This window comes from Ascaphus truei, chromosome 2 (genome assembly GCF_040206685.1).
Source record: "Ascaphus truei isolate aAscTru1 chromosome 2, aAscTru1.hap1, whole genome shotgun sequence".
NCBI lineage: Eukaryota > Metazoa > Chordata > Amphibia > Anura > Ascaphidae > Ascaphus > Ascaphus truei.
In genome coordinates, this window is record NC_134484.1 from 388,535,066 (window position 1) to 388,552,477 (window position 17,412).

At 41.8% G+C, this 17,412-nt stretch overlaps 1 protein-coding gene across 2 annotated transcripts in view; it reads left to right on the forward strand.

The window, feature by feature from the left end:
* The window catches only part of DGKB (diacylglycerol kinase beta), an 895,737-nt gene that overhangs the window by 104,930 nt on the left and 773,395 nt on the right, over window positions 1-17,412 (forward strand). For both annotated transcript variants that reach the window (XM_075587224.1, XM_075587223.1), the window contains 2 exons: window positions 8,570-8,723; window positions 17,242-17,385. In XM_075587224.1, coding sequence (XP_075443339.1) covers window positions 8,570-8,723; window positions 17,242-17,385 — 298 coding nt within the window. The remainder of the gene's footprint in view (window positions 1-8,569; window positions 8,724-17,241; window positions 17,386-17,412) is intronic.

Here is a 17,412-nt window from a genome sequence, read left to right on the forward strand (position 1 = left end):
TGCGTAGTTGAGTTGTGAGTGAGGTAGATGAGTCTAGCAACATCATGTTTGATGGATTGGAGTTGGGAGAGGCGGACAATGAGAATGCTAACTAAGAGAAAGTTGCAGTATTCAAGGTGGGAAAGGATGAATAAGTGGATTCAAATTTTAGTTGCATAATGAGTGATAAAAGGGTGTACCTTGGTGATATTTTGGAGGTGGAGACAAAAGGACTTTGTGAGGGACTGAATGTGAGGAATGAAGGAATGATCAGGGTCAACGATTACTCCTAGACAGTGGACTTGAGGTGTAGGGAAGCTTGTGGTGTTATTGACAGTCAGGGAGAGTCTGGTGTAAAGGTGGCAGTGGAATGGGGAAAGAATATTAATTCTGTTTTGGACATGTAAGCTTCAGGTAGTAGTGAGACATCCAGGATGAGATTGCAGAGAGACAGATGGAGACATGGGGCAGAAGATAGGGGGATAGGTCAGGGGAGGAGAGATAGCTTTGGGTATCATCGGCATAAAGATGATACTGAAAGTCAAAATATTGTATTCATTCACCAAGAAAAGAGATGTAGAGTGAGAAAAGCAGGGAGCCAAGGACAGAGCCTTCTGGGACTCCAACAGAAAGAGGGAGTGAAGAGGAGGAGACACCAGAGAAGGAACGGTTGTGGCTTGGATTGTCGGGGGTGACGTGAGGTGGCGGGATCAGTCTTGTCTAAGGCTGATGAGATTTTGCTGTTGTATACAGATGTTTCTAGGTTAGGACACGAAAGGGTAGAGATGGGAGAGAGGAGAGGTTGTAGAGATGTTGAAAATTGGGGGGGTCTAGGGTATGTAGGGTTCTGTATGTGCGTAAGTGTTATGGAAGGTGCATAGAGTAGAGTGAGGTTAAAGGTTAGGAGGTGATGATCAGAGAGAGGAAAGGGCGTGCAAGAGGGGTTAGAAACAGAGCAGAAGATGGAGTAAACAAGGTCAAGGGAGTGGCCAGTACAGTGAGTAGGAGAAGTGTTCGACTGGGCAAGACCATAGGAGGAGGTTGAAGAGATAAGATGGTTGGCAAAGTGGCATTGGGAGTGTTAGTAGGTATGTTAAAGTCTCCCAGTATGACTGTAGGTGTGTCAGAAGAGAGAATGCGAGGAAGCCAGGCGGCAAAAATTTTAAGAAATTGGGATGTAGGTCCAGCGGAACAATAGATGACAGCAATGCAGAGGGTAATGGTGGAAAATAGATGGACAGCGTGAACTTCGAAGGATGAGAAGGAGAGGGAGGGAAATGGGGGTATGACATGAAATCTGAGTCGTTGGGAAACTAACATGCCAACACCTCTGCCCTGTCTATTCTCTGGTCTGGGGGGGTGGCTGAGGGAGAGATTACCATAGGAGAGTGCAGAAGGAGAGTCAGTGTCTGGAGGGAGCGTTGGGGGGGCGAAAGGGGCTCATAGCAAGATTTCTGTAATGGCTAGAAGGTAGAGAGAGTTGGAAATGAACAGTTCGTGTATTGCAGTGAGTTTGTTGCAGACAGATTGTGCATTAAATAGGGCATGGGAAAAGGATAGGGAAGGGAGAGGTGTAATTGGGATGAGGTTGGAGTGGTTAGCTGTGCGTGGTGAGAAGGAGACTTTGGGGCAGGGTGTGGGACATGAGAGGATTGGTATATGAATAGGGCCAGCATTAAGCCACGTGTTGCCTGAGAGTAGGAGTAGTAGTGACAGAGGAAGAGAGTAGGATAGTTTTTTTCTCTTTAGTATTTGGGGTGATTGGGTGTGATGTGAGAAGCAGAAGGAGTTGATAGCTGCAGAGTGAGTAATCCTTTTCATGAATGTACAGTACGTGAAGAACATAAAAAAGTATACATAATATGGGTATCGGGACACTAGGAACCTGATAATAGATTTAAGAAATAAATAGACTTAAATCAAATGTAAATAATTAGCTATTTTTTTAAATTTTAGTTTTAACTGCATAATTGTATTTAACAGTCTTTGCACAGTAATACCCTGTTTGTTTAAAAAAAAAATTGTAATGAAGAATTAAAACATATGAAAATATAGTAAAAGGATCTTTATGATGAAAGTTATGCATTTGACATTTCGTACATTTATTGAAGTATATTAGCCATTGGAAACATGTTCCAAGTGTGATGCAAAAGGAAAATTAGTGGGATTATTAGTCAGTCACCCAGATGCCAAATTTGGGCACAATAAGTACAAATATTGCATTTATCCAATATAAAAATCCCATGAATTCCAATGGGATTCTGTTTTGTTTGATAAAACTGGTAATATTTTTTTTACACCACTTTTGCCTCTTTTTTGTAGTAGGGAGATTTTAATAAATAGCCATATTGGTCAGTTAGGGCTTTATTAATTAAAGTTTGTAGATCATTCAAAATTCTCTCTCTTCTCCCCTCAAAGCCCGATTTCAGGGTCTGGAGCAATGGGACATTTAGGTATGACTCACTATAGTAAAGTTAAGTCCCTGCATTAGCGTTAACCCTTTAGGTACCCAGGGATGTATCTTATATGTATGGGTCTGGCACTTCAGGTACCCTATGACGTTCGGGGAGATTGCATCCTGCGCTCCACAGGATCTGCACTAATGACTCCTACCCTTCCGTTACATCATCACTGATGAAGCGATCACATGATTGGAGTGCCAGAGGGGCGATGGCACTCTGGCCTCATGATCCCTCCAGCACTCAAAGGGTAATGGACTTTAGTGCATATGCAATGTTAGAGTATACACCTCTTTTGCGTCTCATTATCACGTATAATCATTATAGTTAAAACAATGTTCTATACGGAATAAAACATGATTTCATGTTACATTATTGGCTTTTGAAGATATGAGCTATGGTTTAGCGTGATGTTAGGTTAGCATCACGTTAAATCACACAATAGATCTTTGCAGACCTGGACCTAAATAGACTAACAAGAGGGTTAATCTCATGTTGCATCAGTTAGTATCAGTGTATGAAAGTGATTCATGTAATCTGAGAACAACTCATTCTGCTCAAATTGTCTACAGTAGGGCCCCACTAATACGGCGGGTTCCATTTCAGTCCGCCGCCGAAAAGCGGAAATCGGCGAAAAGTGGGGCCCCAGCAATATATACAAAAATAATGTACATTGCTCACCTTAAAAATATATTTAAAAATTTGGCGACGTTTCAAATGTTCACGCTCCGTTATCCAGCGCAGGAAAGGAAAGGCCAATTGTATGCCAAAGCGCACTGCAGTTCTATGGTGGCCAAGAGCATGGGTGTATGGTTTCCCAACGCAGAGACATCATCTCAGAGCAGCCCTGACAACCAGGAAGCATCACATGGTAACCAGTCATAGCAACCATAGAGCAACCACAGCGCTACAAATACGGTGGAGGTGATCACTCCGGCACACAGCAGCTTCCACATAGAGCTGCAGCAGTCAAGCACAGAACCAGCATCCCTGGCAACACGCATGACAAGAAAAAGACTCACACTTACAGTACTGTACAGGTACCTTGGAGGCATGTTTTATTGTGTAGCATGACAACCACTGAACACTGTACTGTACATCAAAAACTGTAAACTTAGACAGGAATAATCCTACACCCCAATGTGTCACATGGTCCCAGCATTATCCAAAAACTCGAGAAAAAAAACTATGAAAAATGGGAAAATGCAAAAAATACTAAACTTGCACATAAGCTGTCAAACATATACTGTAAAAAGCAACGGTACAGTAAAAAGTAAAAATGCAGTACAGTACTGTACTGTAAATATATTTGTTGTAGAAAGGATGAATTTGATGGCAATTCATCATCATATGACTCAACAAATCTTATTTGTTTTTATGATGGAGAATTGGATGAATCTCTTGCAGGATTTTGAATTGATGTTGCTATTGGTTTTGAAGATTGTTCAAGGGTAGCTGATGCAGGTTGTTATGGTCCTTTCTTAAAGTAGGAAAGCAATGTAATTTACCTTGTGGATTGCTGTCTCCTTTCCCTTAGAATTTCTTTACAGCATGCAATCCCCATTAGAAGGCTTGCATTCACTTTAGAACTTCTTTCGAAATTTGGATCGATCCTCTGAAAAGCTGCCATACCCATTTCTATACAGTTGATAGCTTCTTTCAATCCCTTGTTTGTCATTTCTCCAGGGACAGCAGGACTATCATCAGGATGGGACTCCTCTTTGCAAAACATCCTTCTTTGCTCATCAATCAGAAGAAGATCTTTGTCTGTTAGGGCCCGTCATGGGATACAAGCAATTCTTTTACATCCTCAGGCTCGACTTCCAATTCTAATTCCCTTGCCATTTCCAAAACATTTGTAGTGGCTTCCTCCACTAGATTCTCAAAATCTTTAAAATCATCCAGAAGTGTGAGAATTAGCTTCCTCAAAAATCTTTTAATGTTGATTCTTTAACTTCCTCCCATGCAATCTCTAATAGTTTTAATACCATTCAAAATTGTAAAACCTTTCCAAAATGCTTTTAATTTATTTTCTCTATGCCCAGCTTCTGTGTCACTGTCTAAGGCATCAATAGCCTTAGCAAAAGTTCTCCTTATGTAATAGGATTTAAACACTGCATTTAAACCTTGGTCCATAGGCTGCAGCAATAAAGTTGTATTTGCAGGTAGAAACGTACATTTTATCTCCCTGTACAAACCAATAAGAGCTTTAGGATGGCTAGGGGCATTGTCTGTGAGAAGTAAAATCTTAAAAAGAATGTTCTTTCTCTTGCAATAATCATCAACTGTAGGCTTAAATGTGTCTGTGAACCAATTTGAGAAAAGAATGCCAGTTATCCAAGCTTTTGAATTGGATTTATAATAAACAGGGAGGTTAGCTTTTGCATAATTCTTTAGTGCCCTAGGATTTTCTGATCGATAAATCCATAGGTTTTAACTTGCAATCACCAGCTGCATTAGCGCCTAATAAGAGAGTTATCCTGTCTTTTGCCGCTTTGAAGCCAGGCATTGCCTTCTCCTCTTTAGCAATAAAAGTCCTAGACGGCATCTTCTTCCAATATAGGCCAGTTTCATCATGTTGAAAATCTGCTGCTTAGTATATCCAGCTTCTTCGATGACCTTAGCAAGATCACATGGATAACCTTCTGCAGCTTCTGTATCAGCAGTGGCTGCTCCACCTTGCACTCTGATGTTGTGGAGCTGGCTTCTTGCCTTAAACCTATTAAACCAGCATCTGCTAGATTCAAATTTATCATCAGCAGCTAAGTCACCTATGTCAGCCTTCATAGTATTAAAGAGACTTAGGACCTTGCCCTGGATGATGGCTCGGCTTAAAGGCACATTGTGACTGGTTTTATCTTCAATCCACACCACTAAAATGTTTTCCATGTCAGCAATAAGGTTATCACGTTTTCGTATAACTTTAGTGTTCACTGGTGTAGCACTTTTAATTTCCTTCAACACTTTCTCATTACCGTGCACAATTGTACTAATTGTTTGACGAGCCAAATCTAGCTTTCTGCCGATTTCAGCATTACACAAACCTTGCTCACTTAGTTTGATTATTTCTAACTTGGCATTTAAAGTAAGAGGCTTACAACTCCTTTTTTTAACACTACTATTAGATGCCATTGTACAGTACAGTACTGTAATTAACACAACAAATATTTTATGTACTGTACTGTACAGGAGTGTACCTTTGAAAACAGAGAGATGCAGAGCTGAAAACAAAGAGATGCAGAGAAAAGCCGACTGCTTCGCTGACAAATGGCATCTGACAGTACAGATGCGCACGCGCGAAAACGGTTGCTTAGTGACAGGCGGATACTCAGCTGCTGAGCGCGTCATGCCAAAAATCGCTGGAAAAACGGAACATGCGCCGAACGTAATGGACCTAGGCACACATTGGGGAACTCTGTAAGAGTGGAACGCCGAAAAGCGGGGCCCTACTGTACTTCAAAATATAATGATTACATATGGAATCAACAATGATTTGCTTTGATGAAATCCATTTAGGGGGTTATTCATTAAATTAGGATAGAGCACTAATTAATTAAGTAATAATCCCTGAAGAACAGGGCATTACTGGCCAATAATGCCCTGGCTGGAAGAGTTGAAGGCACGAGGCGAAGCAGAGGCACTTTAACCCAGCCAGAGCATTATTGGCCAGTAATGTCCTGTTCTGGGGGGATTATTACTACTGTATTATAGGCTAAATGTCGGCTTATTTGTTTTTATACATTTTTCATTAAAAAAATACACTTTTGTAGTCATATTGATTTTTATCAGCATTATTGTCTAAATTATTTTGCTTTTACTGCAAGTTTATTAAAAGGAAACACACCAACGAAACACTCTGCACCCCTCCTCCACCCACAAAACACACACTGAAGACACACACACTGTAGTCCCCCCTCTACACCCACAAAACACACACCAGCAGCCCCCTGCATACTCTGCAGACCCCCTCTAAACCCACACATTGCAGACACACACACACCCCAACAAAACAATCTGCACCCGTCCTCCACCCACTGAAGACACTCACACTGCAGTCCCCCCTCTACACACACAAAACAAAACAAACTCCGCTGCCCCCTTTACACCCACAAAACACACACCAACAGAAGACACACACACACACCAATAAAATACTCTGCTGGCTCCCTTTCTACACACACAACACACACACACACAAACCTTTCCCCTCACTCTTCTATGCGGAGTTCTTTGCAGGCAGGGAGGCGGAGGAATCAGTGCCTTACTGCTGCCTCCTGTCCAATCACCACCCCTGTCTAAGAGCTGATCTTACTTTTTTTGTGAATGAGAACTGAAAGCTGATTGGCTGAAAAACTTGGCTGGGTGCCAAAAATTCCTGACCTTTACTAATTGGATAATGCTCGGAATTTTAACCAATCAGAGAGCAGGGATTTCAATAATGCCTGTAATTTAACAGCTTTAGCCTATAACAATTAACTTACTGTACTAAATTTCAGGTGACATCAATGTTAATGTAAGAAATGCAGTTAGTAAGTTTCTTACATGTGAAGCTTGTGCACATTGATGCTGGAGAAAGTTCCTGCATGGGATTAAATATGAAAAACCATCGGTGTGAAGGCAAAAAAGTTAATGAATTTACAAATGAAAACTGTTTTAATAAGAATAATTCTATAAGATGTGCAGAATATTTAAATATACATATTTTTGGTTATGCAACTCACTAACAAACCTTATTTGCATGTCCTGCAGTAATATATATATATATATATATATATATATATATATATATATATATATATATATATATATATATAATATGTACAATAGAGGTCTGCGCTAGTGTCTGAATAGCCAGAAATAGATGGTACTAGATAATAAATGAATATAAATTGTAAATATAAAATAAATAAAATATAACCTTAAAAAATGAATATATACCAAAAATGCATGTAATTCAATGTCTAATAAAAAACAGCTAAAAAAATGCAAATAAACATAAAAATAAATATGTAGTGCTGTGAACTTTCCTTTGTCTGCTCAATGCAGATGGTCCTATAGAGTCCAAACAATTGTGTCCAATAATTGGGGAGTAAATGTAGCACTAACAGGAAAAACAGGCAGCTTCTTTAAAAGGGTACAACGACCTCCCTCTCCACCTGCATAGAAAAATAAAAGAAGAAAAAAAGCGCCAAATCCTAGTGCATTACTGTGCAAAATCGATAAATTTAATTCCCAAAAATCTCAATAAAAATGAACTCACAAACATAGAACAATTAAAAGCATGTTATGAGATATACTCATGCTCCTAGGACCAGGAAACGCTGCTTCGCTGCTGTATTCCCTCAGAATGCTGCCTTCGTTGTTCACCGTCTGCAGGAACTGATGTATCAGGCACTCCGCGATGATCTTTCACCGGATACACACCAACAGATGCTCTTTGGTTCCCACCTGGGACGGTAAATGCCGCAGACCAGCGGATGACGTCACGAAAATCGTGCTGGATACCGGACCAGTAAAGATCCCAAGCAGTTCTGTAGCAAGCGTTTGTGAAGGTCCACTGCACACAGGGAAGGTGTGCAGTGGACCTTCACAAACGCTTGCTACAGAACTGCTTGGGATCTTTACTGGTCCGGTATCCAGCACGATTTTCGTGACGTCATCCGCTGGTCCGCGGCATTTACCGTCCCCGGTGGGAACCAAAGAGCATCTGTGGGTGTGTATCCGGTGAAAGATCATCGCGGAGTGCCTGATACGTCAGTTCCTGCAGGCGGTGAACAACGAAGGCAGCATTCTGAGTGAATACAGCAGCGAAGCAGCGTTTCCTGGTCCTAGGAGCATGAGTATATCTCATAACATGCTTTTAATTGTTCTATGTTTGTGAGTTCATTTTTATTGAGATTTTTGGGAATTAAATATATCGATTTTGCACAGTAATGCACTAGGATTTGGCGCTTTTTTTCTTCTTTTATATATATATATATATATATAATGCTGAATATTTTTTGGAGGGATGTTAACGTTCACAAATAATATGTTGCATTTACTCAATTAAATCTGAGAAGACATCACACAAAAATATGCTGATTTTTTGGGGACTCATACTAAAATGTTTTTAATTTTTTTTATTTTAGGCTATTGACTATGAAGGGTTCCAGTTGTTCATGAAAACTTTTCTTGAGGCTGAGCTGCCGGATAATTTCTGCAGACATCTGTTTATGTCCTTCAGTAACAAATACTATCACCCCAGCCCTTCACTACAGAACAAACCTCAGCTTCTTTCTGGTGGTAGGTGATAACAATATGTGAACTCTAGAAGGGAATATGTATCAACATTACCTTGGTGTAATAAGGAAAACACAACCCTAAAGACATGGTGGCTATGCTGTAGACATCACAATGGGCTTTGTTGGTGGAAAATTGGTACAGAGAAATTTTATTTTATATTGCCCTTGTGTGTGTCTGCGTACTGTTTATTTCATATACATACAATGCCTTTTTAATACTGGGGCCATATGAGTTTTGGCATCATAAGAGTAATTTCAGAGTTTGCATCTGATCTGAATTTTAGACATAATGCACTATGTTTTCTAAATCTTTTATATTATTGGTTTGATTCTGCGCTCCCCACATTATGAAGAAATCATCTATGTACTAACCAGTAATTTCACAATCTGCGCACCAGTGTCAATTAATTTTTTCGCCGCACAGAAATGGACTGTGCTAGGCGTACAGCTATCAAAGTGTACACCCCCAAAATTGTGGCAGAATTGTCCACCGAGTTCAACTTGGCCTAAATACCCAAAAGACTTTTAATAGTCTTAGTGCTGAATGTAGGGTCTTTGTATCAACCTAAGAATTTATTTGACACTGCACGGATGTTTTATTACATAGGTTAATAAAATGTATTATTTTTACAGTATGGCTATTATAAATAATGTTACGGAAATAGTTGACATTTACTAATACTAGTGATGAATAAAAAAAAGACAGGTAATTGTGTTTTAATTTACATTGTATCAATCGGGTATTCAACATGATGCGATGCATCAACAATAATTTCAACCAACAAATTATGCGACATGTTTGAAGTCTTCATAAACAAGGCACAGGTTTTTGTAAGGTTTGTATTACTTTTTTTCACTGAAATGTTGATGGACAGACTTTTTTTTTAATGCAATCTTAGTACATACTGTAGGCCCCACAAGGTGTTTTGTGTGTGTTTTGTTCCAATTTTGCCGCGGGAAGACTTTGAGAACAACAAGATTATGCTAGTTGTCAACTAATAGTTGATATAACTGATGCTAGTTTTTGCTCCTGTATGGAAGCCAGGAAACTTTGATAAAACACTGGGAATTTGCATCACCAAATTGTGTTTGTAAAATTATTAATCACATACATTTGACAATTCGTACTGCACTGTACATAGACCTTAGAGGCAAATTAGTTCCTGCTCCAAAATAAGATGATTTTTGAGGATACATGATTTGGGAGATGATGAGGATAATGTATTAAAATCTTCAGACTACAAAACTGCAACAAACAAAAACACAAAATTTACAGTATATTAAAAAAAACTTGCTAATTTTTGCACTACTGTGTGCCCCAGTTTTTCTTTGGAACATAGCCACCTGACATCTTTTTATTCAAACTTTTTTGTATTGTATCCTTTTGCAAAAAAATTAAAAATTCGCTTTTACTGAAAATTGAAAATAGAGTAAATAAAATAAAAATATACAGCAAACTAAAATCTATGTAAATGTAATGTAAAAAAAACAATACTGTAATTGTTTCTTTATGTAATTATTATTACAATCACAATGTATGTAATATGTTTATGAGATTCTATGTGGATCGAGATCTGAATAGCTAATACTTATTTAAAAAATATATTCTTTAAATTCCCTTGACATTCTGAATAACAATCGATGGATATGTTTATAATTTACACAAACTAAAAATTGACAGAAAACCGTTCACTAAAAGATGCAAAAAGAACTTTGAAAACAATATTATCATTTTCGACCGTGGATTAATTTTACCAGATAATCTTTGTACGTATATTAGTTATGGCAAAAGCACTGTTTATTTTTTTCACAAAAGAATGTTGCCCTTTTTTAACTTTTTATTTTTATTTTGCTATTTAATTTCGACCTTTAATTTAAAACAAAAACGAATGGCAACAATTTTTGCTGCAAATATGAACTTTTTAAAAAAACAATTCACTAATCCCTAGTGCTTTTAAATTTGGACCATAACAGAAGATATAGTAAGACTCCCTCTTGTGGGGATAGTATGGCATTTTTATTTTGTCACCATCACTCGGACACTGCACGGACACTGTTTTCCCCTACCTAAAGTTAATAGAAAATGAAAGGTTGCACATTTTGATAGAAAATGCACCAGAGCTTTTCAACTAGTTCTCCAAAAGGCCAGATCCACAACCATTTGGAAGAAGAAGAGCCACAAGCTTATTGCAGTGTAGTTTTTGATACATTTAATGACTTCAAGATTATAATATTTCAACATTTTACAAGCATTTATAACAGCTGCATACTATATACAGTGCCATACCTATGCATAAGCTAACTAAGCTACAGCTTTGGGCCTCAAAAATAGAAAGAAATGAATGCATTTCAAGTTTTTAAAACGAATGATAAATAAAGAAAATATGGGAAAAAGAAGATTATCTATAAATACTTCATGGACATTTTCATTAAAATATGACCTAAGCATCATGTGCAACCAAAGTGACAAACTTGTCTCCAAAAATCACGAAAGAAAATGTTTTAATATTAAAATGAATGTGATGTGCAAACACTGTTCATTTTAGCTTTACACCGCCATCTTTGTATACTGTATAACAATGCTACTACAGAATACTGCTTTCATTCATTTCAGTTTCATGTTTATATTTTCAATAGTCCCTTCAGTCAGAATAATAAATCTTTTTCAAATTTTTGGGGCCTATTAAACTTGACATAGCTTAGGGCCTTAGAAGGTCAAAGTCCGGCCCTGAGTATATGTATTTACATACTTTAACTTAAAATTAGCTTTCAATGTGAAACATTGCACTTAGTTGCATAAGCTACCAGTATGGTCTGTAAGGTGTCTCCCATTGCTGGGAGGTATCTTATGGAGTAGTATTGTTCAGTAAATATGGGACTTTATAGCACTATTCTAAATCCAGGGCAAAGTTGACAAACAAGGGTCATTTATCAATGTTTCCTGGCTGCAAACTGAAACAAAACTACAACTAGTAGAGAAGTCTATTAGTTTCAATTTGAAGGTTTTTCCTTTGATACATCTGAATATTTGGGACAGTTTTTGCCCATGTTTTGTAGCCATGAGACTTTGAACATATCTCTTTCTTTACTCAATTTTAAATCCAATTCGGTCTTTTTTCAAAGTCTCAACTGCAAAATGGGGTAAAACCTTCAAAAAACGCAGCACCATATTTATTAATGGGATGAATCCCAATGAAAGCAATTTGAACCTACAGTAGTCTTAAAATATTTTATAATGCTGGTTTGTAAACATAGTAAGCTGAGACATGGTTTGACATGGCTTGATTTCCTCTAGTTACTCTCTTTTAATGATATTACAATGTGCTGATCAGACGTTGGCTGAGAATCTCTCCTCTAGAAATGGCATGGAGGGCTAAAAGTTGAGTAAATACGTGACTGACAATTATCCCCCAATTCAGTCTCTAGTGAAAATAAATGTAGCGCAGTTTCTCCCACCCTATGGGAGATATGGCGGCTACTGTGTGTGTGGTGCATTACCTGAGTTTCACAGGAGGCCTGAACCTCTGTGTCTGGGAGCCTGGGGTGTACCTGACCACCCTGGTGTCCACAAGCAGCAACCCACCCAATGTGTGAGACAGCACTGCCCCACTAATGTGTGTACAGTTGGTGCACTTGTCGAGGTAAGGTATACCTGCCGGTTGCTCCAACACCCGGTAGTGCCAACTGAAGATAAGGGATCCGCTGATCCAGCGATGTTGTCCGCAATGGCATCTGCCTCCACGTGGGGTGATATCTGGTTGGAGTGCCCACCGTGAAGATAGTCTCTGTGCCTTTCGGTGGTGGTCTGGTCCCAGATCACAGGAGGCTCTTATTCTAGTCCCTCTGGGGAGTAATGAACATAGTCCTGAGGCTCACCCTCTCCCATTGGGGCTACTAATGTCTCTGTAAAGTCTCTTTGTGGTACAAAGCAGGGAGTTCTTGGATCCAGAGGTTGGCTCATAGGAGCCACCAGGGTAGGAATTTGTCAACTGGGTCATTTACACGTAGCTCTTCCGGGAGGTGCCGCATGACTTCGAAATACCATTTGAGAGGGTCCCGCCATAGAATCAACTATGGTTTTGTTCCCTGATTCATCGTTGTCTCCCAATCATGCTGGCTCACCGTCCAGAGGCGTAGCCGGTATCTCTGGGGCGTCATCCCCCACTTGTGGGATATGTTGGATATGATTCCGGTGCCAGACCCTTACCCAGCCATTCACGTCTCTTATGCGGTAGACAAGAAGGCCCAGCATCTGTGACTTAACCTCAAACACTACGACTCGCCAATAGTCGGCCAATTTATGTTTCCCAGGGATTCCGAGGTTGCGGAGAAGCACAGCGTCTCCACGACGAATCTCCCGATGTCTAACCTTATGGTCATATCACCTTTTATTGTTGACGTTTAGCTGGAAGGAGGACTTTTCAGCTGGCTGATAAGCCTGTTGCAGGATTTCCTGGAGCCGTTGCACAGATCTGAAGTGCATCATATTGGGTACCCCATCGGTTGATACCCTCAGAAGCACATCTACTGGCAGCCAGGCTTCTCGACCGAACATGAGGAAGTAAGGGGAGAATCCTGTGGACTTATGATGGGTACAATTATACTGTATGCATGTACCAGTGTTTCCACATGCTTACTCCACTCACTTTTCTGAGCGCCTTTCAGGGTACAGAGCATATCGAGGAGAGTCCTGTTAAATTGCTCCAGCAGAGCATCTCCCTATGGGTGCTATGGGGTTGTTCGGGACTTAGTGATGTTGAGGAGCTTGAGTAATTCCCTGATGAGTTTACTCTCGAAGTCCCAACCTTGGTCTAAATGTAGACAGTTGGGTAGACCATAGTGCAGAAAGTATCTTTACCACAGGATCTTTGCCACAGTGAGGGCCTTCTGGTATTTGGTGGGGAAGGCTTGAGCATAGCGTGTGTAATGGACCGTGATGAACAACACATTACCGATGCCTCGGGTGTTTCGTTCAATGCATAGGAAATCCATACAAACCAGGTCCATGGGACCTGAGCTCTTCAGGTGAGCCATTGGCGCTGCTCTGGTGGGGAGGGTGTTGTGCTGGGTGCACCGTGAGCATAGGCGGCAGTATCGTTCCACTGACTCTCGCATCCGTGGCAAGAAGACCTGGCCGCATAACAGTCCAAAGGTCTTCTCTATGCCGAGTTGGCCATGTTCGTCGTGCAGTGCTTTCAGGACCAAATGTTGTAGGTTCCTGGGCAGGACCAGTTGTCTTCTATCCGGATGGTTGTGGTACTGTACCACCTGATAGAGTAGACTGTTATTGATCTTGAATTTATCCATTTCTCGCATGAGTATCGCGACAATGTCACTGTGGGCACGTTTCAGGATTGCAGGCTTGTTTTGCTGGATGGCCTAGTGGATAATGCCAGCCACTTGATCCCGCTTTTGATATTGTACCATATCCTTCCTACAATGATCTTGTCGTGAGTGATATTCATCCACTCTGGGTCACAGTAGGAAGCAGGAATGGCTTTGGATTGGCATCCCAAGGAATCAACTACCCTCAGTTCTGAGAAGGCCACCTTATCCTCAATGAGAGCCACCTAGCTCATAGCTCGCATCCCTGGTCCAGGGATCTCCTCCCAGAGGTCATCATCTGGGGTAGTACCCAGTCCCGGTCTTCGGGATAGAGCGTCGGCTCCAATGTTCAGGGGCCTGGGATTATATTTCAGTGTAAACCGGTAATTGGAAAGGGCTGCCAGCCATCTGTGGCCGGTGGTGTCCAGCTTGGCGGACGTTAGTATGTACGTTAACGGATTGTTATCCGTCCGTACCTCAAGGGTGCAGCCCACATCCATCTCGCTCGTCGAGAAGACTCGTCGTCGGGCTTCCAGCTTGGCCATCAGCCGTTCCCTCCATTCGGTGGACAGGGTCGAGTCCCCAAAGTCATAGGCCAGCCTGACCGTTGGATCTTGTACCACAGCGGTGGTCATTTGCATGGCCATTGTATCGATGGGAGTAACTGGATATATTCGGCCCAGTTGTTCGCCTTGTTCGAAGGACACAGGGTACGGGGAGATGTTCTGGACGAACACCTTGATCCGTCCCGGCAGCTTGGATGTCCATTCCCGTACTTTGGGCAACAGCTTGTAGCCTCGGTGAGCATCTTCCTCAGGCGTACTTTCCAGTGAGAAGAGGTGGTCGGCCTCTTCGCGGCCCGGATAGCAGCAAACTGCGGCTATTCGCTTCACTCCCCCTCGTGAAATCTCAGCTACACCTGCTCGATGATCCCATGTTCATCTTGATGATATAGATGATCCCATGTTCATCTTGGGCCGACACTTTGCAGCACTCTTCCTTGAGCACTGTGTGAATCTGCAGGCAGACAGGGGTAGTTCTCTGGCATCCTTCATGTAAGCTCTGATTACTGCCCGCACTACGTCATAGTTGGTCCCCAATATGACTGGGGAATTGGGGCATTCCCAGGGTTCAGGGCAGATTAGTCCCTCCACGTCCATGGTGTGGGACTTGCCGGTGTTCAGCTGGGTTATTTCCAGCCGAACTGCACCACACCGTTGATGGGGTACTCCTCATTGCTGAGGCCCCACAGCTTCATCATGTCTGCCGACTGTAATGGTAGATGTTTGAGATGTTGATCATAGAATGACCAGTACACAATAGTCACTTGGGTCCCAGTTTCCTGCAGAGCTGTGGCATATGTTCCATCCACGAGGACACGGATGATGGCAGCCGGTCCTACGCGGTTTTATGCGTCCGAGGGAGGTGTTTCATTTGGGTTTGGTGCTTGTGCACCCTCTGAGTGCGGGGAGACTGTTTCTGCGGTCTGGACCTTGAAAACCATAGACTTGGGATGGAACATTCTAGTTGGGGAGTTTGCTTCTCTTTCTGGACAGTACTTTGCAAAGAGGCCCTTCTGGCCACAGCTGTAGCAGTGGTTGGAGTGACCTTCGCCAGCTGTGGAGGGTAGAGCTAATCTCCTAGGCGGCAGGGATATTGGTTGGTGCCGCCTCTGGGGAGTCAGATCCTCAGATTTATTGTTGGCCCTGGCTGCTCTCCTGAGGGCTTCGGAACCGCTCCCCTTTAGTCTCTTCTTTGCGGTGGTCTTTAGACTTCTTGGGAGCTTGGATTCAGGTGTGCACCTCGTGTACTTTCACCTGCTTCAGAAGTCCCAAGAACGTAGGTGGACTCTCTTGCAAGAGGCATGTTGGCAATAGGGTGGGTTGGGCTTGACCCTCTCAGAAATTGCTTGCAACGGAATTCATCCACACCGGAAGCGGGGATGAGGCTGCGGGTGAGTAGCGGCCTCAACACCAATTGTATACAGTGGATGAACGCTGACATCTCCTTACCTTCTTGGTGGCGGAGGGCATAGCACTGGACCCAGAGCACACTCTCATCATCCAGGCTGTAGGCCTCCGTTATGAACTCCACTAGCTGCCTGGCCGTTTCATCCCCATTGTGCTCCCTATGCATACTCATCATCGTAGATGCTGGAGGCCTCAGGCATTCCATGAGCCGCTGTCTCTTCACCACTTCGGTGCATGCCCATTCATCCGCTAACTGGAGAGCATGTTGCTTCCATACTACGATTCTCTCTTCTCCAACAGGAATGGGTGATAGCCTGGAAAAGGCCTTCAATTTGTGGTAGGGTTGCACCAGAGCCAACTGACCTATTTTTTTCATCAGTTGTTGCAGAGCTTCCACGAATAGCTGAGCTTCCCCGGACCCGCGGGCACTGTGTATGCTGCATCTGGACCGTCGGCTGCCAGCTTGGCTCCTGTTAGGGCTCTCTGGGGGAGAGATGACTGCGGCCACCTGACACTCCTCTATGCTTGGAGTAGCCCTAGTGACCTCTGTCCTGGTGCTCAGTCTGGGGTAGATAAGTGGGCTTCCCCCGGGTGGGGCTTCAGGTAGCTGCAGGAACTGTGGGGCATTGTCCACTGGAATATCACAGCACAATCAATCAGGCGCGTAATCCACTGGACATCTGTGTCCCATTGAGCATCCACAATACATACGTGCTTTTGTGAACCCTGGTATCTGTTTCAGTGCGGTTTGCAAGCTGGACAAGGCCAGGGATACTGGAACCTGACTAATGGCGACCACGTGGCGAGGAGATGCGTGGAGCCGGGGACTGGGGGAGGGACCCTGCTACATACAGTATATCCCTCTTAACTTCCAAAGAAACTAAGATGGCCAAATGTTTGTTTTAAACATGATTGTATTTATTTAAGGAAGTTAATAGCTTTTCATAATGTTTTATGGAGGAAAAAAACAAGGGATTGCATTTTTCTAAATGTATAAAAAAATGATCTAATTTTTAGAGAAGGTTAAGCAAGGCAATAGTAGTTTACTCACATACTTCTGTGTTATTTATTACACCTTTAAAATATAAATTAGCAATAGTACAGGTTACTCGAAGTCATTTTAAATCATACAGCAAGTTTTAAATGGTGCCATCTTTAGCTTCATTGGTATTCCACAACAAAATCAAATACTGAATTGCTACTTTGAAATATTGTTTTTTTCAGCACTTCGAATGAATTACAGAAGTAATAGTTCATCACGGTCATCTTCCCCTGTGTCTCTACGACCTCCTGAAGTAATCCACCTTAAAGATATTGTTTGCTACTTATCACTACTTGAAAGAGGAAGGCCAGAAGACAAGCTTGAATGTAAGCATTTTTTTCTTGCTCACAAAA